The following is a 27,501-nucleotide window of genomic DNA, read 5'->3' as shown; positions in this document are numbered from 1 at the left end:
ACATGGGCTGCAAACTTTGAGATGTCCGATAATAGACTGCATTTCATTATGTCATTTCCTTGCATCTGGATCAGGACTGTATGGTATGATACTATATACAGTAGTGTTTATATCTCATATTGTCTCTCTCCATCTTACATACTGACAAAATTTAAGCCATTATTTTAGATCATAATGAAACCATTAAGGTGACGCAGTGGCACAGTAGTGCTGTGGCCTCACAGCAAGAAGGTCGCTGGTTCGAGCCTTGGCTGGGTCAGTTGGCGTTTCAATGTGGAGTTTGCATGTTCTCCCTGCGTTCGCGAGGGTTTCCTTCGGGTGCTCTGGTTTCCCCCACAGTCCAAAGACATGCAGTACAGGTGAATTGGGTATGCTAAATTGTCCGTAGTGTATGAGTGTGAATGAGTCTGTGTGAGTGTTTGCCAGGGATGGGTTGCAGCTGAAAGGGCAGTTGCTGCATAAAAGGGTGCTGGATTAGTTGGCGGTTCATTCCGCTGTGGCGACCCCAGATTAATAAAAGGACTAAGACGAAAAGAAAATGAATGAATGAAACCATTAAATTTTACGTTTGAATTTGTATAATTTAATTTATACAAAATATCAGTTCAGTTTCAGTAAACACTATCAAACCCTAACATGCCAAATAAGACTTTGTAATTTCATAAATATATAAAAAATATAGTTTTGTATAAAATATAAACCAATTTAAAATTACAGAAAGTAATGCATAAATACTTATTGCACAATTTGTTATTGACATATGCGCTAATTTACTGTTTATGCACTTTTCAAATATACATATATAATGATTACCCTGTTAAAAGATAACCATTTTACCAGAATTTAAAGGTTTTTATTATATATAATTTGTAGAATTTTTATATATTTATTTTTGTGAATAGATTTTCAGTGTATACAGATCTATGTATTATTTATATTTTTATTTTAGATTTATATATTAGACTTATATAATATAGAGATAAATTTATATTTATAAATAGCATGATATAAAATGTCCATGATATAATAAAACTTTTTATTTTAATACTTATGATTTAATGTATTATTGATAATATTAATTAGGCATTGAGATATACCTGTAGACTAACAAAATAGAATAATAAACATATTATATTTCCACACTGTACATTTTTTTAAGCTGATCCAAATGAGTCCATTGAATTTGGTATGTTAAACTGACTAAAAACAGTTTGCGTAACTTACAAAATTAAGTTAGAACATGATTAACTTAGTTTAATAAGTTTAATAATTTATAATGACCTAAAACATATGCTGTCAGGACTAATTGATCATGTAATTTTTTACAGTGCATGTACTGTACTGTATGTGCATGTTTGTGTGAATATAGCATTATATCAAATTTTAAAAAGTAAATATATAAATAAAGATGTACAATAGGTATAACAATAACCATGATACATAATGACCGTGCCATCATAAATGAGCTTTTTATTGTTAATTGCATCATTCATGCATATTTTTGAATGGTGAGGTGAACGTCAGCTGTAAACAAATCACACATGCTTGTATCAAAGCTCTGAGCTCATGTTTAATTTCTACATCAAAACAATCTGAGTGGCTTCATTGTGGTTGAACAAGCCGACACAAATACATATGCCAGCACGCTTTCATCTTCGGTCATCTGGAGTGGATTTCTGGTGATCTAACGCCCAGACCGATTCCCTATTCATCACTGTGTTTGTCTTCCTGCATGCAACTCCGCAAACGTCAAGGAAGCGGTGGAGACGTGCATATGTGGAAGAAATGTTTCTCGGCTGTCTGCATTTCATGGCTCTTTCTTTAGAAACGACATTTTCTAATTTTAAAACGCATGTCCTTTCTCACACCAAATGTTGAGAGGGCAGAGAGAGGTTTTTGTTTGTTTGTTTGAGCTGTGATTGAATGCACACTTGAATGTTTAGGCTTCAGAAAGGCTGTATTAATCATTGGGGATGTTTACATGCCACGCACGTTTTGCAGCAGATGTGTGTAAACTGTTTATGCATAGTGATCTTTCTACTGGAGACGTACTGTATATCCTTTCTTTGGTCATCTAGTTTTGCTGATGTCTACATTTTTATACAACTTTCTTCTTACATTTAGACATGTGAGTTATTAAATTAGCATTAAGATATTAAACTTATTACAAATTGTGCATATTAAATTAAGTGAAGTTTTTAAACTAATTTCGTGAGGAGCACGTGATATAATTGACTGTAGCTGGCCACCTATCTACACTCATTAGTTAGCCAGTCAGATCTATCCTAACTCACTATAAGTAGTTTAGCTAGATATTACTCCCTTATCTTCGTTTTCCGAAGAAACCCCCCATCCACCCCTTTCTCCTCCTTTTCTCCTTTGCAAAAAAAAAGGGGGAGCTCTCGAGAACCACCCGATCTCATACTCACCTCACATGCTCTATGGACCTGGCGGGAGCCCTGGGCTCAACTATCTCCGAGCTCAGGGTTCTCTCCCGGGACAGCATGCCAAACCTGCTTACAGTTGTCAAGCAATATCTAAGTGTGAACTCTTGAAATACTGTATAGTTTTATTTAATTTTTATTATACACTGTAAAAAATGGCTGTGATTTCAACGGTAAAAACTGTAAAAATGCTACAGTACAAGTCTGTAACCTGGTTAACGGTATGTTTCTATAATATATACGGCGAATAACCGTAAATTGACTTTCCCAGAATTCCCTGCATGGCACATAACTTTTTACGCATTTGTTTGACATTAATATGGATCTTTTAGTTGTTTCCCCATCAGTTATGCACATTAAAGATTTATGTTACATCTAATGTTGATAAACAATGTTTATTTCATGACATTAATTTTATGCGTGTTACCATACAGGTGTTTAGTAGCTGTGTGAATGACACTGAGCACCTTCTATATGCTGATACTCTTTTCTGCTTATGGGAGAAGTTGATTGTGATGAGCATTGGCTCGATATGTAACTTCCTCATCACCACCTGCATGTGGGTGTGCTAACATGTCTAACTGTGTAACAAAAAATGTGTAAATGTTGATCATTCAAAATACAGACATATTACCTCTATAAATTAATAAAATACGGTAATTTACCATAAAAATAAAAAAGTATTTTTACAATTTTTACCGTGTTTTTAACGGTAAAGTACTGGCAACCACAGCTGCCATTTTTTTACCGTAAATTTTATGGATTTATTTTTTACAGTGTAATAATTTGGCATGACAAAGTGAAAATAATAATTAATTAGTTGATATTTTGTAATATAATAATCAAATCAGGTGACACTCTGGCACAGTGGTTAGCACTGTCTCCTCGATGCAAGAAGGTCACTGGTCCGAGCCTCAGCTGGGTCAGTTGGCATTTCTGTGTATAGAGTTTGCATGTTGTCACTGTGTTGGCGTGGGTTTCCTCCGGGTGCTCCGCTTTCCCCCACAGTCCAAAGACTTTTTAATTGAATAAACAAAATTGTCCATAGTGTTTGATGAGTGTGTATGGATATTTCCTAGTACAGGTCATCGTATATTATATAGGTTGTAAGCATCACCTCAAGCAAACGGTGAAAAATCATCCACTGCAAATGGTGAAGGCGAATTGCAAATCACTTCAGAAGTTTGTCTTGCAAGTTACCATGTTGCTGCAGTTGCTAAAGCACTGTAGAACACTAACGGTTTATTACTAAATGGAACCCGAGGACTCCAGAGATGAACAGATCAAATCTTGTTCCGGCTCTGACTTCAGGTGATTGGCTTCTGTGTTTCACATGATGAAAGAACGACCTAAACCCGATAGAAGACTTAAATATGAACTAATCTTTACCCCCAACTGCACAATGTGTGAATGAACGTATCACTCCCTAAGAGGATTCATCATTCTCAAGTTCCATAAAAGAGTCATTCCACAACCCATTAATAGCTATGTTTCCATCCACCTATTTTTATGCGCATTTTGTATATGCGCATAAAAAAATGGTTGATGGAAACTACATGATGCGCATAAATTTGAAAATTTGCATAAAAAACATATGCGCATATCTGAGTAGGATAAACTAATTATTCGATAAGAAAAGATTCATATAAACCACGATGGAAACACTTTTACTGCACAAATGTCAGTATGCGCATTAAAAAAGGTCATGTGATTTTGTGATAAGAGATCATGTGATGATGAAAATGTGTGTAAATGGACAAACCAGCAGGCTGAGCACACTGTAAAACATCTGAAATTTAGATTTAGTCATTCTAACATGCCTTACAGTTTAAGTATTAGTGTTATTACATCATTAGCAACCACCAGAATCAAGAGTGTCTGAGCTCCGCGTCTGACACCTTTAAACGCCACTGCGCATTCAATGCGTGTCAGGATTGCAAGCCATTTATTAGATGAAGAAATGATTGACGCAGCTTCTCCTACTACACAAATTCAGTTTTTACTTTTAATATTTGGTGCCAGTTAATCAGGAAGTGACGATTTTGTTCACTTTGACTCGTTGGATGGAAACGCTATTTTATTTGCACGTCTTTTATGCGATAATCCAGTTTTGCACATAAAGTTCATTTGCATTTTTGGATGGAATCATAGCTAGTGAGACTAATTAAATGAGAATGAACTACTAGCGCTATTTATACTACAAAAGGACAAATAGTGCATAAGTATATGATCTGGGATGCAAAAATATGCAGTATTGCGTTTGGGTCTGCTTGAGCTCAGATCATATGCTCACCTAAACTGCTGTTGTGTTGGTTTAAAGTGAAGTTTATTTATAAACTAATTTCGAGAGGATCACGTGTTTATGATTGACCACAGCTGGTCCCGTATTAGCTATCACATGATTTATAAAAATCAGATGATCCCAAACTCTCTGCAAAATACAAATACAATACTTTTCTTTCCTTAGTTATCCACCCTTACTCCCCGTCCTCTTTCCTAGAGTAATCCAGGACAGGATGGCACAGCAACTTGGTGGTTAGCACTGTTGCCTCACAGCAAAAGTGTCACCGGTTCGAGTTCTGGCTGGGCCAGTTGGCGTTTCTGTGTAGAGTTTACATGTTCTCCCCATGCTCCTGTTGGTTTCCCCAGGGTACTTCGGTTTCCTGTCGTAGACCAAAGACATGCGCTATAAGTGAATTGAATAAACCAAATTGGCGTCATATATGAGCATTTAGTACTAAACTTCAATGCACAAACTAATAATTAAAGAATAGTCTGAAAGAATGAATTTAGGGGAGTTCTTGAAACCTACCTGAGCTTAGACTCCTCTCTCACCCTACAAAGCGAGAGGGAGCCACAGGCTCGAGGACCTTCTGAGCTCAGGGCTCTTCCCCAGGACAGTATGCCAAACATGCCTTATTATCAATCATCAGCTAAGTGTGAACTCTTGAAAACATTCCTCTTGAAACGGGTCTTACTACGCTTGTTTGGTCCACTTTTGTTGTGCACTTGAGTATGATTGCTGCATTCACGACAGCCCAAATGAACTGCACCAAACGGGAAAATGAACTCTAATCTGATTCAACTAAACTTAACGAGGCACGTGTGAAAGCATCCTCAGAAGGCAACAAACATGTTTAGTTGTAGTTTTGGGCCTAAACCGAGAAAAGGTTATGGCTTCAGACTAATGCACATGACATTCAGCCACACACACACTTTACGATAATGAGAAGTGAACTCTTGTGTTTATCACCTCTCCATAACTCTCTTCAGCTGCTCGCAGCAACCTGAACTATAGTGGAAGCTTTCCTTTTACTGTCCAAAGGCCCCCGTAAAAGTTTTGAGTAGTTTACCAGACTCACATGCATTTAGAAAATGGAAAATAACGTCTGTTTGTGCAAAGATCAAAAAGCAGCAAACTGAGTGTAATTCCAAAAGTAATGATTAGCAGAATTGCAGAGGCCGTAAATTAAAATGTTTACTACGTGTTTTACAACTGAATCCTAAAGACTGGCTGGAGGCTCTTCATAATAAACATCAGATCTGTAATGAAAAATATACACCATAGTGTAGGGGAAAGAACACTGTAATGAGCTAAAATATCGCATTGATTTAAACTAAAGTCAACGATTGAACACACTTGAGCTACAGCAAGACCTTTATTAATCAAATTCAATGTTTATATGATATTAACACACATGTTTCGGAAGTTTAAACCGTTTACATGCGGTGATCTTTCAGTTTAAGCCATATTTAGCGCTTCTGAAGACTTCTGTTATCTGCAGTGTTTGCTAAGGCCGTCACTGATACTATTTCTCATACTTAAGGATTTAATTAATGTGCAACAAGTGTTGTTTTTATAAATACTTTCTTTTTTTTATAGTTATTTTTTCAGGGATTTCACCTTTAATGTATAGGACAGTAGAGATTATTGGTAGGAAAGCATGGAGAGCAGAGAGAGGGAATTGAACTCAGGTCGCTGTGAGCACCGGAGTGCATGTGTTGATGCACTAACTACTACACCACTGGCACCGACTTATGAATACTTTCTAACACGTTATTTTTACTGGCCGCAATACATGAGCCATCTGCCATATTGGGTTTTTAGGACAATCAAGAGCTTATACAAGGAGGCATTAGTTAACATAACATTAAAAAGTTACCTTGGTTTAAAAATGTTTTATGAGTGACATAAAATATACAGGGAGACACAGTGGCTAAGTGGTTAGCACTTTTGCCTCACAGCAAGAAGGCGCTGATTCGAGTCCCAGCTGGGGATTTGTAGTTTAAAAAAAAAATCATCCTCTCCATAGTTTGAACATTAGATATGATATCCAACCATTCAGATTTTGTAGGGGGTTCCAGTTGTAGCCACTTTCGAGTCACAGTTTTCTTACTGGTTGCTAGGAGTATTTTTATTAAATACTTGTCTTTTATCGTTAAGTTGGCTGCAATATTTCCCAAATAAACTCTTGTAAAAGAAAATCCACATCAATAATATTTCGTATTACTTGCATTACGTCCTGCCAGTATGACTGAATGGATGGGCAACTCCAAAATATGTGAAAGTTGTTTGCCAAGTCTTCTCCACATTTTCTCCAGAACTGTCCCCTGTCCTTCTCCCGTCCTTGCATGTATGTTAATTTGGGGGTTAAAAAGTATCTGGTAAGATTCCAGCAAAAATCTCTTGAGGTCTACTTTTTGTGGAAAATTAATGTTTAGATGATGGAATCACTCCAGTTGCATTTGTTTAGACATGCATAAACACTTCATATACCGTATGCTGCTTTCTTCAAACATATTTTCCTCAGCGAACGTGTTCTTATTTATCAAAATGGATGTATTTATTATGTTTGTGCTAATGCTGAATGTTTGATTTAATGGTGTATATGTTATTCAAAGCCTCACATCTGCACCATATGAGCCATGCTTTGCGTTCCCTTATGCTTGACTCTTGTCTTTCTGCTGGCCAAGACTGTTTGGAAATGTTTTTCGGTCCTTGTAAACAATTGATTGAGCTCCTCCGGCCTCTCCCAAACCCAAGGGGCCAACGTTTGGGTTCGGTATCTGTCAAGGTAATCACAATGAGCCAACACAGTATTGGCATGACGGCATCATTTAACCTTATCCCTACTGTGAGCCTGTCTGTGACAGTGCAGGACTTTGATGTAAGGAATTTGAGGATAATTGAAGCAGCATGGGGTAGAGGGCTGGAAATGGGGACAGGTGGTTAGTATTAGCTCACCGCCTAACCGTAATCTGGCACAAGACTGAAATGAAGGAGATGAACGTATCTTTTCTGCTGAAGGCATAGCTGATTTAATGGAGAACATTTAAACTGTTCATGTGGAGGGAGATAGTTGTCCAGGAGGGTTTTAAACAGCTGATAGAAACCGGCATTAGGTTGTGATATTACAGGAGGTCCATAAGTTTGAAAATTTGGGTCTGATTTAAACTTGAACATTAACTATTTGAATTTTTTGTTTGTTTTATGGCAAATTTACATTGCAAAAGTGGCACTTTACTGTACTGTAGGTGTCTTTGTACTCTTTCGGATGAGATGTTAAACTGAGATCCTAACATTAAAAAGTCTCATGGTGCTTTTCATTAAAAGTAGGGGTGTAGCCCAGGTGTTCTGGCCAAATTTTCTCCATGGGCCCCTACCAATCATGGCCTCCCAATCATCTCCCTCCACAAAATTGGTTCTATCACTGTCTCTCTACCTAGCTGGTGTGTGGTCAGCGCATTGGCGCTGTTGTCCTGTGGCTGCCGTCACAGGACAAAAAAAAAAAAAAACTTTAGATGAATGGAAGAATAAATGGGAAAATACTTCCAGAACTAAAGAAAGTGGGAAGTCATTAATGCTAAACACCATAACAATCACTTAGAATCACTCTAGCATATGTCTAGCAACTTTGAGAATTCTGAAACCATAGCTGTATATCATTTCAGAGGGTGTACTCTCTGAAAGGTGCATTCGAAGTGTTCATTTCAAAGAAATTCGAAGGCTCCTTCAAATGCAGCCTCAGAATGTGTCCTTCGTTTCCCAGGAAATGAAGGACACAATTCGTGGATCCTTCGCGGCCTCGAACATCCCAATATTCATTGTTCTGATAACGGCAGAAAGTTTTTAAAGGAAAACTCTGGATTTAATGTACTCTACGAATTAGGTTTATTTTACTTGTATATAAAAACACATGTGGTCACACTTTATTTTGATGGTCCGTTTGTTGAATTAGGTTCTATTGCATCTACATGCCAACTGATTCATTATTAATTAATTAATTAAATTAAGTAATATTAATTAATTAATTAATTAAAAAGTAGACTGTTAGGTTGGGGTTAGGATTAGTGTAAGTTGCAAAGTTTCTTATAGTCAGTTAAATGTCTGTTGAAGGACCAGTATCAACAGATATTAAGCAGACAGTCTACTAATATTCAAATGGACCATCAAAATACATCAAAATACAAATACATGTGCCTTTAAAAAAAAAAAAATAGTGTCTTGAGAAAAGGTGGTTTTAAAGACAGTTTACATGTTTATGTGCACATGCGTGGACTAAATTTTGTAAACCTTGTTTTGCCTTCAGATCGCTTAAAATAAGTTTTAAAATCACTTTGAAAAAAAGTTGTTACAAATTTTATTACCGCTTATCAACACCAGTTGTTGGCGAGATCTGTCCTCTTTAGGCTAGATCATCTCATTTCAAAACACTCGATTTGGCCTGTGTGGACTTCGAAGGACTCACCTTTGAAGTCTGCATCCTTCGGAAAATGCAGTCTCTGAAATGAAACACAGCTAATGTTTACAACTGGTATTAAAAGTATAAACCTGGAAAAGGAGAAACTTTTGTGTCATGACATGTGAAACATAATTCACATAAAATAGCCATTTAAAATAAAACATAATCTATTTGTTATTCTGATAATGCCATTTGTAGGGATGCACCAATTTTTGGATGTGGAAAATGATTTAGATTATCAAGGTTACCATGCTGCTTTCGCTCTCCCTCCAGCTGGTAAAATGACACCTCTCGACTCTCATTCACTGTCAATAAAATGTTCTTTTTCTATTGACTTGTATTTTTAATCAGTGTAATTTAGGTTTTTGGGTTAAATTCAGAAAGTCTTTTAAAATTACTTTATATTTTGTAATAAAATAATAAATAAATAATAATAACAAAGCATTTTCGGTTTTCAGGGCATCTAGAATTTTTGGATTTGATTTAATTTTGGTGCATCATAATCAGAAATAGTTAGCTGACTCATTTTCACATACTATATTTCACTGAATAAAATGTATAGTGACCAGGACACATGACTATAAGTACAGTATATTCATTCAGATTAGACGTTAAATCGATATCTTGACTCTCTGTGGTCATTAAATATCCAATGACATCTCTCGTAAAGAGTTGGGATGTAATCCCAGTATCCTGGTCAAATTCTCTCCATCAGCCATTATCTATCATGGCCTCCTGATAATCCATATCCATTGAATCACCTTGCCATCTAATTTCACCACATTTAACATCTATGTTGATCCTGGAACAACATTCCAATCAGCCAATCAGAATTAAGGGATACGTTTACTGTTTAGGCTTACGGTTAGGTTTATGCACTTCTACATGATTGTTATCCAACTATTATTCCCCTCTGATTTGGGGAATAATTTACAGTTATGGTTGGGTTTAGGGGTAGGGAATAGGTTTGGATTACATTTTCCAACAAAATGATGTTCCAGGATTAACATAGATGTTAATCCAAGATTACATGATACTTGGCAAAATCCTGATGTGAGTCCTTCTACAGCTAGTACTGACACCTACTGGGGCTGCCATCATATATTTTAAATGTGATTTCTGTTATGATTTTAAAGGGCTTTGGTTTACAGCTATACACAAAAAAGCCCTATATAAAATGCATTTAAATGGGGAATACACAAAAGACAAATTTAAAAAAGATTTGTCCATTTTACTTTGCTAAATCTTTTTACATTAATTAAAATTCACTGTCGATATGTTGTGATCTACAGAATGACAGACTTGGACCACCTGGGACAAAAGGAGCCAAAGGTCACAGAGGACCTGAAGGAAAACCTGTAAGTACGATAAACAATTTCGGTCACAGTTTATTTTGATGGTCTGTTTGTTGAATTTAAGTTACGTTGCATCTACATGTCAACTAATTCTCATTAGATTATAAGTAGACTTTTAGGGTTAGTGTAAGTTCACATGTACGTGCAAAGTTTCTTATAGTCATTTAAATGTCTTTTGAATGTCTTTACCAACAGATATTAGGCAGACAGTCTACTAATACTCAAATGGGCCATCTAAATAAAGTAATACCACAATGTCATCTATCTATTGTAATTTTTAAATGTGTTTTGTCTGTGAGCTTCAATTTGAACTCAGTATTTAATGTTAAGGCACAGTGTATATCTGCTGTTAGATTTAATTCGAGATAGATAGAGAACTGAGAACTGAAACATGCACACTAAATGACTATGATCCAAACCTTTTGTTGACAAAATCAATGCAATGTGATCAACAGATCTGCCCTCAAAATGTCGGCCAAATAAAACTCAGAAAAACAAGTTTTATTGTTTGCTTGATATAGTATCAAAAACACCACATTTGATATGCTCATTTAACCTAAAATATGCCAAGAACCTGAACCTGTTTAAACATAAACATCTAAACTGCATTTAGAATGTTATTGATATTAATATTATCTTAACCATTTAACCTGCGCCCCATTCTTCAGCATTTTCTGTATAACGACTTACCCAAATAAAAATGTCTGTAGCTCTTGAACCCTGTGGCTTATTTTCACAAGTCTGGTTTTGTTACTAGACATTGGCTAGTGTGGTACCCAGAGGTCAAAATATCTCAAAGTAGTCAAGAAACAGAGTAAAACATGGTAAAATATAGGTGAAAGTGAATGGTGATTAGTTTCGATATGGATGTGAATATCAGGATAATAGCATAGAGACACCAGAAAGATAAAGCTGAATGTCTGACTATGTTTTGATTCAAATTTCATGATGAAACTCCCAAGCTTTTATTTTTAAAAAAGTCTAGGCGTCCTTTCTAAAAAGCTATTTGGATATATATATATATATATATATATATATATATATATATATATATATATATATATATATATATATATATATATATATATATATATATATATATATATATATATATATATATATATATATATATTGCATAAGTAAACAACCAGACTTTTATATTGTCCAGAGGTGCCAAAAGAAGTTTTGAAGCAAAGTACAAATCTTCACTTATGTAGAACGGCGTTTAACAGCCATGAGTTACGGGTGTGTGGGAAGGGAAATTTCTCTCAGGCTGCAATTTTGCGATGTTCCTCTTCACCACTGGATGATGTCCAGAGAGGAGGAGATTTTGTCGGTCTCAGAAATGCTCTTATTTGGGAAGAGTCTCAAAGCTTCTTCGCACTGGCAGGACTACATCTGTGTAGCATGTCACAAAACTGACTCCTGCACAGACCTGTTTATGTTTTGACATAAATAAAAAAAAGAGTCAGATTTGAATTAGGTATGTGATTTCATTGTCCATTTAATCTGTCTTGTTTCAATGCACAGGGACCCCCAGGACCACCCGGACCTCAAGGAGCTGATGTGAGTGAATTTAAATTGAATAAAACTGAGTGCACAAATCAGAAAAGGCATGCTTTATTGGATATAGTCTGCACATGTTCCAGCAGTTGATGAGACAAAGTGCAATGCGACGGGTGACAGTGTCCTTAATAATAAATGGACCTGGACATTCCACTGTTCATTTTCCATTATTTTTGTGAATTCCACATTGCTGAGAGTCAGTAGCTGCGGAAGCCTTTGGCCAAGTCCCAAGTACAAACTGCACTAGACTTTTGGTGGAATAATAGCATCATTTAGTGCATAACAGCTGGATTGTGAAATGAATGCATGACAGTATATGGGAAATTTGAAGGGGTCAATTCATACATTTTGCATACTCTATAGTACTTGTATAATGTAAGTTTTTTTCTCTCCCAAAATATCCACTATTTTGCAAGCAATTTTAATGATTATAGAATTAAACAGGCTGATATTTTTGGTATTTTTCTGTGATGTTGACCGGAAGGAGCACAGAAGATGATCATGATAAAAACTAAAGAGGGACAATAGTGTTGGTGCTCTTGGTGGAATAAAGCAATGGAGGAAAGGTTTGCAGAGTAATGGCAGAAGTACTAGCAAAAGTGCTAGTAATAGTACTAGCAATAGCAAATGTTGTTGCCAGCAGCTAGCTCTCTGCGACTCTCACATAGTCACCCACTGAAGTTAAGCAGGGCTGCGCCTCGTCAGTACCTGGATGGGAGACCACATGGGAAAGCTAGGTTGCAGCCTGAAGCGTGAAGCGTTGAAAACTTCCTGAATGTACAAGTGGCTTAAACTTGCTAATTTTGAGGCAGGAACCGGCGGATGTGCAACAACTTTAACTATGAGGTAAACACAAAACTAAACTTTCCATCCGGAGCTCCTTCACAGGACTCCACACTTGTAAACATTTGCTCCATTGAGGTCGCGCCATTCACGTGGCTCTCGGTCCCGCCCAGACTCGTCAGCGATACCAAGCCGACCAATCACAAAGCTTGCGCTACGCGTCGATGCGACGTGTAGTTACATTTTTTGAGAGGTGCACGTCAGTGACGGCCACGGCGTAGGGCTATGCGTCAACACCGTAGCACCGTTTGACGCAGAAGTATAAATCAGCCTTTAGTGAGACCAGCAAGGGGTGCTCAACCTGTGGTCAGTGTTGGTTCTAATGCCCCAGTATATTGATGGGGACTCGGTAACATTAAAATGAGGTCCTGACTCTCTGTGGTCGTTAAAAATCCCAGGATGGCCTTCAAAAAAAAAGAGTAGGGGTTTAGCGCTTGTTGCTAGATCAGATATGGTTGTGGTCAAAAGTTGAGAACTATTTATATTATTTTTTTACATTTCCCATTTATTGTATTTTATTGACGTCTACCCCCACCCCAACCCAAAACCTAACCATCACAGTAACGTAAAAACAGTAGTTGTACCAAGTATTATTTATGCTATCTATTAAATTACCAAATAAGTTGTATTTTTTATCGCCTACCCCAACCAAAACAGTAAAATAAACTACCCCAAGGGGGAAAATACTAGCAAAACAAATAAACAAACAAACAAACTTGACTAGGCCCTAGGCCATGCCCATATCATAATTGGCTCCTTTCCTGCAATATGGGTGCTGTCGTGCAGGCACGTGCACACATAGAGCTCAACCTGTGCAGTGCACATGCCCTTTTTAGTCTTGGATAGAAAGTGCCCTTCCAAAATGATCAAAAGTGCCCCCGCGACGCGGCACACCTTCGGTACCGCCCTTCAGTAGGCGCGCGACAACACCGCTCTTGAGTACGCGCGCGACAACACAGCTGATCAGTACGCGCGCGACAACACAGCTGATCAGTACGCGCGCGACAACACAGCTGATCAGTACGCGCGCGACAACACAGCTGATCAGTACGAGCGTGACAACACAGCTGATCAGTACGCGCGTGACAACACAGCTGATCAGTACGCGCGCGATAACACCGCTCTTCAGTACGCGCGCATCCACTCTGCGGATCTGCAGCAGCTCTTCAAAAAATCCGCTCTCCAAAAAATTTATCCTGCACATGCCCTTTGGACGGTCTCTGCACGGGCCTGCTGTCGTGTCATCCAGGTGGAATGGAAAAAAATATGTTAAGCGCTTTGAGTGTCTAGAAAAACCACTATATAAATATAAGGAATTATTATTATTATTGTTTACACTCTAGTTAGTTAGTAGTACCGCCACCTTGGTGAAATCATACTGGCCTTTAAAGGTATAGTTCACCCGAAAAAATACAAATTCTTCAACGCTCAAGTGGTTCTAATCTTTCATGATTTTCTTTTGGAATAATGTTGGAAGTCAATGGCTGTTTTGCCGGCAGTCTTGCTTTGTATTCAAGAGAAGACAAAAACTGAAACATGTTTGGAACTAGTGGAGGATGTGTAAATGAACTGTGCCTTTAAGTTGGCCAGTGATGTTTGGACAAAAAGCAGTGTGAAATTTTTTATTTTATTTATTTTTTTATTTTTTTTTGTATATGACAAAATCATAAGTCACATACTCTCACACTGTGACTATTGTACCAGACAAAAAACACTGTGTACACTAGGCTAAATCCAACATTAGACATCTATTTATACAGCCTTTCTGCATGTGAAATGTCAATTGTGACAGGCTCACTAAACAATCTGAACTGAAATGCGCAGAATAGACTGTTAACAGAGCATCTTAAACCACAGCTGCTCGTCCGGGATCTGCAAAGACCCCACTAACATTATACTCTTATTATTAGTTATTATTTCGAGATCATACGGCCTTTTATGAAATATGAGGAATGTGTTTAATGCCAGAAATTCCTTATGTGAGCTGGGGCCTGTTTTTAAAGGCATAAAGGCGAAATTCTGCCAACATTTACTCACAAGTTGTTCCAAACATGTATCAGTTTGTCTCTTCTGTTGAACACAATATTTTGAAAAACGTGGGTCACCTTAGAGTTTTTGGTTTCCATTGACTACCTATGTATTTGTTTTCATGCTATGGAACCAGCAACACAAGTCTGGAACCACTTTACTATGTGTAAATTGCTATTTTGGGGTGGATATCACTTCAAGCTCAGTTTCAATAGATGGTCTCTCTCCGCAATATTTACATGTCTTATGATAAGAGAAATTTGGATTGCTCCTGACATCTTTATCTTAGACTCTTGTTTCATTTTGACATACTATATGCTTTTGTTCTTCAGCGCAGCTTTTAAAGCATGTTTCTGCAGTAATAGTGGGCCTTTAGGGAGTTTTGTGCAGAAAGTTCAGCAGAATTTCCTGTAATTAAAACAACATGGACTTGTGGCTCCATTTTGTGATACAAAATGGCGACAGAGAAAATCAGTTGCAGAGGCAGCAGTCTCTCTGTATAACTGCGTGTCTCTTTTACTCTCTTTGTAGGAATGTGAGATTCTGGATATCATCATGAAGATGTGCTGTGAGTAGACCTGTTTTTGTATTTACCCATGACTCATGGCTCACTGTCTCCATAAATGGCGTCCTGTCTGTCGCCCACTCTGATTTAACACTGAAAAGTTGACTCGTGCCATAAAGTGATGATCCAGCAATCTGGCTTGCCAGATGAGAGTTGACAAAATTCTGCTGGACAAAATTAAGAACATGCAAAAAAAAAAAAAGTCAGAGATGAAGTAAATGAAGGATAAAGCACTTCATGTAATATATATGAATATATGAAGTCGTACACATCTGTTTTAAATACTTCCTAAAATCTGTTTCACTTCAGAAAAATCTACTTTAAAAACTGTTAAGTTGCATAAAAATTGTCCAGATTAAAGTAATTAATGTATGCAAAAGAATAATGTTGATTGCCTTTAAATGATATCCATTTGTTTATCTTATAACTGGTTTAAGTAAACCTAGAATGAATTCATTTAAATGCTCATATTGTGCATGTTTATCATTGCTATTATTTTTGGAAGCTTAACTTAGATATTTAATATCACCGTCCTGGCATGCAAAAGCCGGACATTATCCAGCTGGAGAGAAAACACAGTTTCTTTCAAGAGAACTGTGTTGAAGTTCAGAGCGAAAGTCATATCAGTTTGAAGGAAATGGGAATTGACAGTATTAACCAATCAGATGCGAATAAGGTTTCTGTGCTGCTGTTTTACTTCATACGGGCCAAATTTTTGGGAAATGAAGGTTGTCCGCCACGTACGGCCTTTGGGTTTCAGCCCTGCGCATTAATTCATCTTCAGTTGCAATAAAAAAATCTTGACAGTGTTGTTGTGTCAGGTAAATTAATGGATTCAGTTTGTCTTCAAAGATGAAACATCAGTGTGAGATATTTTTAACAAAAGAGACCCCAGAGGCCATAAAAGATGTCCAAAATAAGAAGATATGCATCTTAGCCAACAAGACAAGTAAATCCAAGCATTCATTTGAGATTAAGTGAATGATTAAGGGGATGCTTCACCTTTATTAACCATTTATTTTCCCTCCCAAACATAAAATGACTCTTATTTAGTTCTGTCCAGGTTATTAACTATTTGTGTCGGGTAATTTGAATGTCGATCTAGGCTTTTGTTACATAATATAAGATATGTTCCTTTAAAAATACTGCTTTTTTAAGTGTAAACGATTAAAAGTTATTAACTAAAATTAGTCCCAGACTAGACTTCATCTGTAAAATAGCTAAATAATTATTTTTCCATTACTGTGAATGTTCTCAGTATAACATATGTTTTTGATCTGCCTGATATTGTCAAATTTGAAGCAAATGTAATTTTGTTTTCTTTTTTTCTTTTTTTTAGCTTGCTGTGGTAAGTCATAAGACTTTGAAGTATATAAGAACCATGTCTCATTTAGTGTTTTGCAATGCAATCTTCTTAATATGCATGTGCTTTGTTTGTTAAGAATGCACATGTGGACCCTTGGATATTGCCTTTATCGTGGACAGCTCTGAGAGTATTGGAGCTTCTAACTTTGCCATCTCTAAAGAATTCATCGTGACAATAATGGACAGACTCAAGTTAAGACAGGTGCGTTTTCTTTAGCTCAATATAGGCCTGTTTTTACCTGGTATTAACATGCACCTCTTTTAAGCATTTGTGTTGATATTTTATCAAGACCTTGTTTTGCCATACTCTACATCATTTAAGCCAGGGGTGTCAAACTCAGTTCCTGGAAGGCCGCAGCCCTGCACAGTTTAGTATCAACCCAGCTTTAATACACTTACCTGGAGGATTAAAACAAACCTGAAGGACTCAATCTGTTTAAATAGGTGTGTTTAATTAGAGTTAAAGCTAAACCGTGTAGGCCCTCCAGGAGTTTGACACCTGTGATTTAAGGTGTTCTGTGCGACGCACAAGTACTATTGAGTGAATAAACACACATAGGATGTAGATGGCAACATCTGTATAATCATAACCATGTTTCAGTACAATGCAGTGAAGTATAAGTGACTTGTTTTTGGTGCATTTGCTGACAACACATAACATAATGATTATCTTTAATCAGTAGGTGGAGAGCAGGTGGTCTTTTGTGCCTATTTTAATACATTTGAATACATGAGTGTTTACAGTGTGACCGCAATATTATCAAATGTGACCCTGGAACACAAACCAGGCTTATGGTGTATGAGGAATAGTAAAAATACAATGCATGAGTCAAAATTGTTGATTTTCATTAATAGCAAATTAAGAATAGAATAGAATAGAATAGAATAGAATAGAATAGAATAGAATAGAAAGTAAAAATCATTTTTCATGAAGACATCCCTGCTGAAAAAAACAGCTTAAACCAGCTTAAGCTGGTTGGCTGGTTTTAGCTGGTTGACCAGCCAGGTTTTAGAGGGGTTTTGGGAACTTCCAGGCTTGTTTACAGCCATTTCCAGCCTGGTCTTTTCCTGGTTTAAGCTGGACATAGCTGGTTTTGGCTGGTCTCCCAGCCTGGCTAGGCTGGTCAAGCTGGTTTTAGCTGGTCATCTCCCAGCCATGTGCCAACATCGTGGCTAGTGTGACACAAATTCTAGAACCCGCATTCATGCATGCATCGTAAATTGAATGGCAATTGTAAACACATAAATTTGATATGTGATTTTGGGTCACAATTAAAAGAACGTGTAAACACACAGACAAAATAAATCTGATATACTGTAGGCAACAAATCGGAATTGCACTGATTCTGTTTGTTTATTTGTGTAAATGTGTGTAAATTTATATTTATTCAGTTTTTAAATTAATTACAGTAATATTATTGACTAATATGAAAATGTTCATCTGATATATTTACAATGCAGTTTGTACGGTAATATTTTCTGTCTTTAAGTAGATATATTATATGAGAGACATGCTTTGTTTACCAAATAAAGTGAATCTAATTGGATTAGCATTTTAAACATTAAATAAAACTTTAAAAGATATTATCTTTTATTTCACATATTAAGGTTTTAGTTATGATACTCCCAAAATAATTCCGCAGAAATCAGCAGATTTTTACGAAAATTCTCCACAGAAATAGCAAAAAATGTCTGCAGATTCCGTCTGGCCCTACCCATAACTCATTAAGACTATAAGCACAACCTTGCTAGACCATGCACCGGGGCGCAAACCATATTTTTCTGTCCTTAAAATAGCCAAAGTGGATTCGGACACGCCCTTAATGCTTTTGCCCCTTGCGCTTTAGACTTTGCACCTAGATCATTAAAATAGATCCCCTTGTTTTTAGGTGAAAACTGAGCCTATGAGACTTACTAACCCTTCAGTCAACCTTGATTCATTGTTCCTGCAACCGTTATAAACACTGAGAAAGACACATTCCCAATCATATTCAGATTATTTGTCAACCAATATGGCTGTCAATAGTTGATTCTTCAATTTTTTATTTGTCTCTTCCAGCATTGAATATGTGGTGGTGACATATTAGATGCATGGGCTTTTCCAAATTTATTTCACATTGAATCTCTATTTTATTTATTTATTTTTTATTTTTTATTGCAGTTTGGTGCCAATGAGTCTCGTATTGGTGTGGTGCAGTACAGTGGTGAAAAATCTCAAGAGGTGGTACAGCTTGGTGACCCCAACATCAAGACCCTGACCGACCTAAAACAGTATGAAATTTTGACATTTTCTTTGTTAAAATCCTCTATCTGCACACAGTATGGTAATAATGAATTCAAGAAACACTTCTGTGGTTTGAAGGAATTTGTTTTCCCATCATTGTGTGAGTCTGGAGCGCTGTCTGAAGATATAAAGATAATTATCTCTGTCTTTCATTTTAGAGCTGTGAAAGACTTGCGCTGGCTGGCTGAGGCCACATACACTGGAGAAGCTCTTCAGTACTCGCTAAGAAACATGCTCAGCAAGCTTATCACGGAGAGGAGTGTGGTCCTTGTTCTTACTGATGGACGCTCAGACACTATTAGGGATAAAGTGCCATTAAACGTGCTGTGCGGCAAAGGATTTAAGGTAAAGATATAGCACTTGGGCAACCCAGGCTCACTGGAAAACATACATCTATCTGCATTTTTGCAAAAAAAAAAAAAAAAAAAAAAAAAAAAAAAATATATATATATATATATATATATATATATATATATATATATATATATATATATATATATATCTTTAAAATGCAATAATGCAGTTCCCAGTTGAAATAAACACTAATTGCAGTAAATTACCAGCAAGATTAAGGCCTGGTCACACATGAATATGGCTGATTAGCATGACATAACCAGCTCCATACATTATATGCAGTAATAAACTTTCTCGAAACCTCACCTGGTGCAGTATTGTAATTAAGATATTCAGCCTCAAAAACGAATCAATAAGACTTCTATAATCGAGTTAAAATGGTAATTAGAGCTATAAACAATTTTAATGTATGATGTTTTATTTCATTTTTGCTGGGGAAAAAAATGTACCATGAGTATATATGGCCATTCAAATTGTTATTCTCTGTTTATGATATGTGTGCATGAGTTGTTCTGAGCAGGGGTTAATTTGTGCCAGAACAAGCCTGATCCGGAACCGCTGATATCTGATCCGGCACCTAATTTTACAGATTACCCTGTTAGCATGCATCCCTGCCCTGATCTTCACTTTCTCCCCAACTCTCTTCACTTAATCAAAACACACCTGTCTGTAGCTTTCAAGTGATCTTGAAGTCACTGATTAGCATGTTTAGGTGTGTTTGATTACTGTTGGAGCAAATCTCTGCATGCAACCGGCCCTCCAAAAACAAGTTTGCCCATCCCTGGTGACTGTTTAACAGTTTTATGGTTAAGTTTAGTATAAGTATATTGTGTATATATAAGTATATATACTGTATATTATTGTAATAAGCTATAACTGTATTAATTATTAAAAGACATTCAGCAGAGAGGGCTTTTTCATCACAATGCATCACAATTGAAATATTGCTACCTTGACAGATTCATGTTAATCTGTATCGGACAGATGCATATTTCAACATAAAATGTTGCAAATCATCCAAAAGTAACATTATTTAATCAAAAGTAACATTTTTTCCAAGGAGCCTTGGTTCAACTTCAACCCAATGAGCTAATGTAGTTTGGTGGATCTTTGAGGAAATGCACACAAACTGCTTCCATGAAAGTTATGACACATATCAAATGAATTGAATACGCTGCGCATGACTTGATATTTGATTATGGAAGACTTGTGATCCAAATTAACATTTGATGTTATTGGCATACAAACAGTATGAAATCCTCAATAAAAGAGAATGGAAACCTTGACTCTCTTCTGGTTTCTGCCAGGTTGGTGGGGTTGGAGTGACGGATTACGCAGAGAGGAAACCCAATCCGGAACAGCTTGATGAGGTTGTGTGTAAAGATGATCCTAGAAAAGGCTTCTCCTTTGTCCTAAACAACTTTGGCCTACTTCTGGATGACAACTTCCTGCAAAACCTGACTGAGAAAATCTGTGAAGGTGGGTCAAACACCTAGATTTGGGGTGCTATGCAACTTCTTGATTTGCTATTGAGAAATATTAATATGTCGTGCTTTCTTCACAGATAAGAAGTGTCCCACATATACTTGTCCAAGTAAGTTTATAATCACAAAACACAGATTTGTCAGCATTTTGACTTCGAGATATTAATGGTTTGCTTCTTCCTCTTCTTCAGTTTCATTTAATGACAACACCGATGTCCTCATCATGATGGACAGCTCGGCCAGCGTTGGCGCCAAGAACTTCGAGATGACCAAGGACTTCTCACGGATGCTAGCTAAGCGCTTTTTGTCAGCAGAAAGAGGAAATTTCCAGGTTCGAATTGGTGTTGGCCAATACAGCAACAATGCCAACTTGGAGGCCGAATTTTCCACAAACGCCACTCAGGTGGTCGCTCAAATCGCAGACGCCAAGTTCCAGAATGCAGGTACACAGGTAACAAACGCTCTCAACTTCGCCATCGAGCGCTTCAGAGGCGGTAGGACGAGGAAGAAGAAGCTGCTGGTGTTTTCTGATGGTCGTTCTCAAGGTGTTAACTCCATTCAGATTGAGAAAGCCGTGGAGCAGGTGAGCAACGCAGGAATTGAGCTGTATGTTCTTGCTGTTGGAAATCAGGTGAATGAAGCGCATTTACGCACCTTAGTGAGCCGAGGCCGGCCTTACGACAACACCTACGCCTACCGCCATCTTTTCAAAGTACCCGACTACCGCTCATTGGTCACTGGGGTATTTTACCAAACTGTGTCCCGCAAGATTTCCCTGGAGATGAGAGGGTGATTGGATAATGGGAGGGGGTGAGGAATAAAGGGCATGGGTGGCATTATAGCACAAGCTTTAATTGTTTTAGGGTTTTTATTTTGTCTACGTTTTTCATGTGAACGATGTATCTGAACCTGAAAGGTTTTTCATAGTCATTTTGTAAAAGACAGTAAATGATTGTGTCAGAATTCTTTAAAACATTAGTATTTTTATGTCACTTATGTCTCAAAACTTAGGGGATTACTCAAGAGATGTTTCACAATTGTTGGAGGAGGTATTAGGGCTTTGACTAGGTATATGGCTGAATTCGTTTTGCTGTCCATGAAATTATTCAACACTCAATCATTCAACACTCAATCATATGTGTATTATCCAATGTCGAGAGCACAGAATTTTTTTTTTCTCCAGTGGTGAATAGATAGAATATGTATAATTCAGACTTAAGCCCCTTTCATATAGGCATATCGGTAAATATCCGGAAAATTTCCAGAACAACTTTACCGTTAAATTGAAAAAAGCACTGTTCACACAGGCAAGGATGTTCCGGAAATTTTCCGGAAAAGAGCATTCACACATCTATTCCAAAATACCGGTAAATTCTGACATCATTAACCAGAAATTATCTCTAAACGACTGCGCTTGTATTTGTAAACATTAGACTACATAACAAACTCTTGGGATGGAGAAGCATTGTGAACAACTTTGATGAAAACATATGAGGGAACACTTTCGCATGTCGAAATGTTTATATTATGTGTGTGTGCCGATTCTTGCTGGCTGCTTCACATGCACACGCGTCAAGCAACTGAAGGAAGCAGAGCCTGAAGGTAAAAAAACAGCGGCTTATCATAAGCATTTTATCGATAATTTTGTACACAGTTGGCATTAAGAAGAAACATAGAAACGTTGTCTGACTAACACCTAGCAGCTAAATGTGTCTGGAAAAAATATTCAAAGGCTTTTTTTTTCATAAACAGCGCGACAATGTGTCTGAATGTTCTGATTGGTTGGAGTAGACGTCTCACGTCAGCGAGTTCTAATCGTGAACATGCTCTTTCCGGCAATTTTCCTTCTGCGTTCACACAGTGCAGAATTCCAGCATATTACCAGTAATGCTACAAGTTCTCTTTCTGGAAAATTGCCAGAACAAAATTACCGGAATTTTAAAAAAGGGCCTGTTCACACATACAGACCTTTCCGAAAAATTGCCGAAATTTCCAAAATTGTAATTTTCCAGAAAGGTCTATCTGTGAAAGGGGCCTTAGTATCTTTAAAGTAATAATTTGCCCAAAAATAAAAAATGTACTCTCTAGTTACGTGACCTTAAGTCCATTTAAACCTTTTTCTTCGGTTGAAAACAAAAGAATATATTTTGAAGAAAGCTGAAAACTCGTAGCCATTGAAATCTATAATAAGAAAAGCAAATCCTATGGATGTCAATGGTTACAGGTTTCCATCATTTTTTCAAAGTATCTTAATTTGCGTTCAACAGAAGAAAGAAACTCAAATAGGTTTTAAACAAATGGGGGGAGAGTAAATGATCACAAAATGTTCATTTTTGAAAATGTTCATACCTTTAACGACCGTTCATGCTGAGGTACATGTCTATAAAGATAATCACAGGGATAATAATATCCACGTCAATGTACTATTAATGGAAATTGTGGTGCCTGCCACTTTGAATGCACACACTTGTTAAAGCAGGATGGATTGTGATTGGCTGCTTTTATCATTCATAAGCAGAAAGAAATAGAACTGTATCTTTATCTTTATAGTTATCCTTTGTATGAATGGTGCTTTACGCACTTTTAGGGCTCATTCACACTAAGAATGATAACTGCTGTTTTACAATAACTATATTTGTGTCCACATAAACAAAAAAATGTCATTTTTATTCTTGTATTAAGTGCAAACTTCAGTTTTGTCATCTGCTCCTTAAAATGCATGAAATTGACAAATAGGATGGGTTCCAACTGAAAGTGTTTTCAGTGATGCTGTCTATGCTGTTATTATTACAGCTGTGGTGTCTCTTATTCTTTTATATCTGTTTCTTTATTGTTATCACTAAAGTTGCTTTTCTTGGATTGAATGAGCCTTTATAAATAAAAGTAGTGTAATGCAACATAAACAAATATTGCTAAGAGGGTTCAAAATGAACATCTATCTTGCCTTTATTTTGGATCCTGCTTGCAACAAAATCTGAGCAATTAAAAAAAAAAAAGTTTTGTTTTTTTCATTAGTTTGTGATACACTTATAGCATTGACAGTAAAACTTGAATATAAATTTGGTGCTACCGATGTAAACACTACACTAGCTCCTTTAGCTACTCAAATGCAGGTTTCTTCAGAAGTATTCTTTACACCTTAAGCCAAAGAGTTTATCAATGGGTTTCTCGTGTCAGAAATGTATTTGAAACTTTGTAAAGGTATTTGAAATAAAGGACGCTACACCCCACCACTAACGCCTCTGTCATGTGTCCATACTGAAAAAACAGCTCAAATTCCACAATCCACCAGAAGAAGCTGCGAACAATCAGTGTCAATTTAGTTGTTATAGAGAATGTATTTTCTCAGTGATTTATCTCCTTGTTTGCGCCACAAAAAAACCTTTATTTACTACTATCCTGCTTAATTTATGACTACTGTACATTTAAAAATCTAATTTGAGCCAAAGAATGCCATTAAAGGGGGACATCAGTGTCATATGGTCTACTGTACAGAGGTTATCTAGTTTAAATGCAAATATTGTTGAAAGATAGTCGATATTTTGTTTCTGCCATGAGAAGATGAGCATGTGCGGCGTGTTCACTAGGATTGACTTTACATTTGTACGGTTGCAACTTGACAATGTATAATGGCAAGTTTCCAAATGGAAATCATCCAGCTAACAACCACAACCCCCTGACAACATGCAATATGTCAATAGAGATCGGCTGTGGCTTTTCTAAGTGACACATGCTTCCCGCACCCCAAAACAGCTATAGGATCTGATATCATCTGACAAGGCCATTTAAGCGTATCCATACAATTACTGGGTAGTGGAGAGACATGAAACAGCAAAAATACATTTGCCAGTCCTAAGATTTAGGATACACATGTCTGTTATGGTAGACATATTTGCATATACTTCATTTATATTGTGTAAAGAGTTTTTTTTTTTCATGCAAATGATTAGAAGCAGACTTGTGCTTAATGAGACTGTATTTATTTGATCCAAACAGGAAAAAAGTACTATAATTTAAAATAGCATGGTGGCTCAGCATTGTTGCCTTAAGTAAGGTCACTGGTTTGAGTCCCGAATAGGCCAGTGTGTATGGGTGTTTCCCAGTACTGGGTTGTGGTTGGAAGTGCATCTGCTGCATTAAACATATGCCAGAAGAGTTGGGGGTTCATTCCACTGTGGCAAACTCTGAAATAGAGACTAAGCCATAGGAAAACGAATGAATAATTTTAAATAATTAAAAACTTAGGGATATATTTACATTTTGTGTTCTTTTTAATAAAACTTTTTTAGCATCTTTTTTAGCAATTTTCTTAATTTGTGATTTTAGCACGCTTCAATCACAAATGATCTTTCACAAATCATTCTAATATGCTGATTTAGTGATAAAAGAACAAATTATTTTTATATTTATTATTATTATTATTATCATTATTATCATTATTATTTTATCAGCATCATCAATGTTTAAAGGGCTCCTATTTTACCCCTCTTTACAGGATGTACGATAAGTTTTTGTTGACTCCAGAATTTGTCTAATGTTTCAGCTCAAAATACCTTGCAGAATCTTTACCATACAATGCAGAATATGCTGTGGTGATTCCAGCAGTTATGAATTGCATAGTATTTTTACTGTCTTTATTACAAACATACAGTGTTTTTAAAACGTTTTAAATTTGTAAAACTCATTCTACAGGGGCAACTGATCACAGAGAGTTGAATAGATCAAGTTTCTTCGTTTTTTTCTGTTCACATGTTTATTTGTGGTACGGAGAAATGTTAATACTATACCCGTCAACATTGGCATGTGAAAACAAGGGATATGCCCACCGTAACCATAATCCCCAAATTACTAAATAATGTTCATCTGGAGCTGTTTGTCAATAAACAGTTAATTGTTCAGTAGTATGTAGTAGTACGTTTTATTACTATTATTTACAAAAGAAAAAATAAATAATATAAATTAGCAGCAAATAAATTAGCAAACAGTTCAGCTTAATAAAATTAATTGCTATTCTAAAGACATAGAATTAAGAATCTTTTCTTCACGGTATAACGTACACATTCTGATTAAAGAGCAGCAAATGAATCTCATTTATTTAGTTTTTCTGTTTGATTACATAAAATAACAGAAGTGTCACTTTAAAAATGTACACATTCAACGTTATAATAAAAGCTTTCGATTGCTTTACTTTTTATACTCATTTAGGACAAATTGAGTTGTGTTTGAAAGGAAAAACCCCAACAAGTTTGACTTATTTAGATGTTATGATTATTAATTGCCTGTTCAAACATGCACCAAAAACCCAGACTTTCGCTCCACTTTAAATCGCGTGTACAGAATCCATTTGGGAAACAGCGTCTATTTATCACTATGGAGTGGGTCCGACAGTCACACACCGCTATAAGAACTGGGTGTTTTGAGGATTGCATGGGAGGGGGGACGTCACCTGAAATGAAAATAAAAGGAATCCCACCGTTTTTATATTTATTTCAAAGTGTTTTCATGCCTAAATAAAATGAAAAAGCACAGAACAGACTCCTATTTAAGAGCAAGGGGCATCCCCTGGTGGTTCGGCGGAATGGGTTGCATAAAGGGAGGATCGGCTCTTTAATGTTTATTGCCACCCTTCATAGAAAGATTGAAAATGCAGGTGAAATATGGGAAAATTCCTTTACGAGATGACAGTGGGATAGAATTGTAAAACACAGGAGAATCCTGAGAAAATCAGGATGGTTGACGGGTATGGTTAATACGGACAAATAAGTTAATTTGGTGGGTAACATACTGCTACGTCACATTGAAGTGAGCCTCAAAATAGCTGGGATGTGGATCCTTTTTTATTATCTGGAAATAAAAAAAAGAGAGACCTGTTGTGTTTATGCTGGTATGTGGACATTATACTACAAATAGTTCTGTCCAAACAGCTTCAAAAAGTTGTTTTTGCAGGACAAGTGCTCTTTAAAAAAGAGTTTGTAAAACACACAATGTGATACATTTTTAGGGCATTCTTTGAGTAATAGGAATTTCAAAGGAACAGTATTTGAAAAAGAAAACTTTTGTAACAACATTTTTAATCACTTTTATATTTTTAAAAAGGTAACTCGCTGTTATTGTTTTTGATATATTTATATTTATTTGATATATTGATTATATTTTTATTATTATTATAAAATGTATTTTGTAATTGTTCGCATAAACTTTAATGATAAAAAATTTAAATAAAAAACAGGTAAATCAGATCTGTGAATGAAATAAAGTTCTGGATCAGTTTATTTAGTACCCTAAAGTGAGAGGAAGCTTCAGTGTCATTCACAGATCGCATGTGGATTCATTTTGGCTATTGTACAAATTCTCATTAATGCTCATTTTCCCAAGAAAAGACATTGAAGAACAACTGTGATGCATTAAAATAATAGCCCTACTGGAATCTCTTCAAGTAAACAAAACACTTAACATTTGCATTGGCAAGT

General features: G+C 36.4%; 1 protein-coding gene across 1 annotated transcript in view; it reads left to right on the top strand.

The window, feature by feature from the left end:
• The window catches only part of col6a1 (collagen, type VI, alpha 1), a 69,559-nt gene extending 45,298 nt beyond the window's left edge, over nucleotides 1-24,261 (top strand). Inside the window, exons 26-35 of the mRNA XM_087272944.1 lie at nucleotides 10,480-10,545; nucleotides 12,073-12,108; nucleotides 15,511-15,547; nucleotides 16,884-16,892; nucleotides 16,984-17,111; nucleotides 19,071-19,180; nucleotides 19,352-19,538; nucleotides 20,855-21,026; nucleotides 21,112-21,141; nucleotides 21,223-24,261. Coding sequence (XP_087129070.1) covers nucleotides 10,480-10,545; nucleotides 12,073-12,108; nucleotides 15,511-15,547; nucleotides 16,884-16,892; nucleotides 16,984-17,111; nucleotides 19,071-19,180; nucleotides 19,352-19,538; nucleotides 20,855-21,026; nucleotides 21,112-21,141; nucleotides 21,223-21,824 — 1,377 coding nt within the window. The 3' untranslated portion in view covers nucleotides 21,825-24,261. The remainder of the gene's footprint in view (nucleotides 1-10,479; nucleotides 10,546-12,072; nucleotides 12,109-15,510; nucleotides 15,548-16,883; nucleotides 16,893-16,983; nucleotides 17,112-19,070; nucleotides 19,181-19,351; nucleotides 19,539-20,854; nucleotides 21,027-21,111; nucleotides 21,142-21,222) is intronic.
• Nucleotides 24,262-27,501: the final 3,240 nt, after the last annotated feature.

The sequence above is a fragment of the Danio rerio genome, chromosome 11 (genome assembly GCF_052040795.2).
Source record: "Danio rerio strain M-AB ecotype USA chromosome 11, GRCz13ab, whole genome shotgun sequence".
Taxonomy (NCBI): Eukaryota; Metazoa; Chordata; class Actinopteri; order Cypriniformes; family Danionidae; genus Danio; species Danio rerio.
This window is presented reverse-complemented; position numbering and strand designations above follow the sequence as displayed.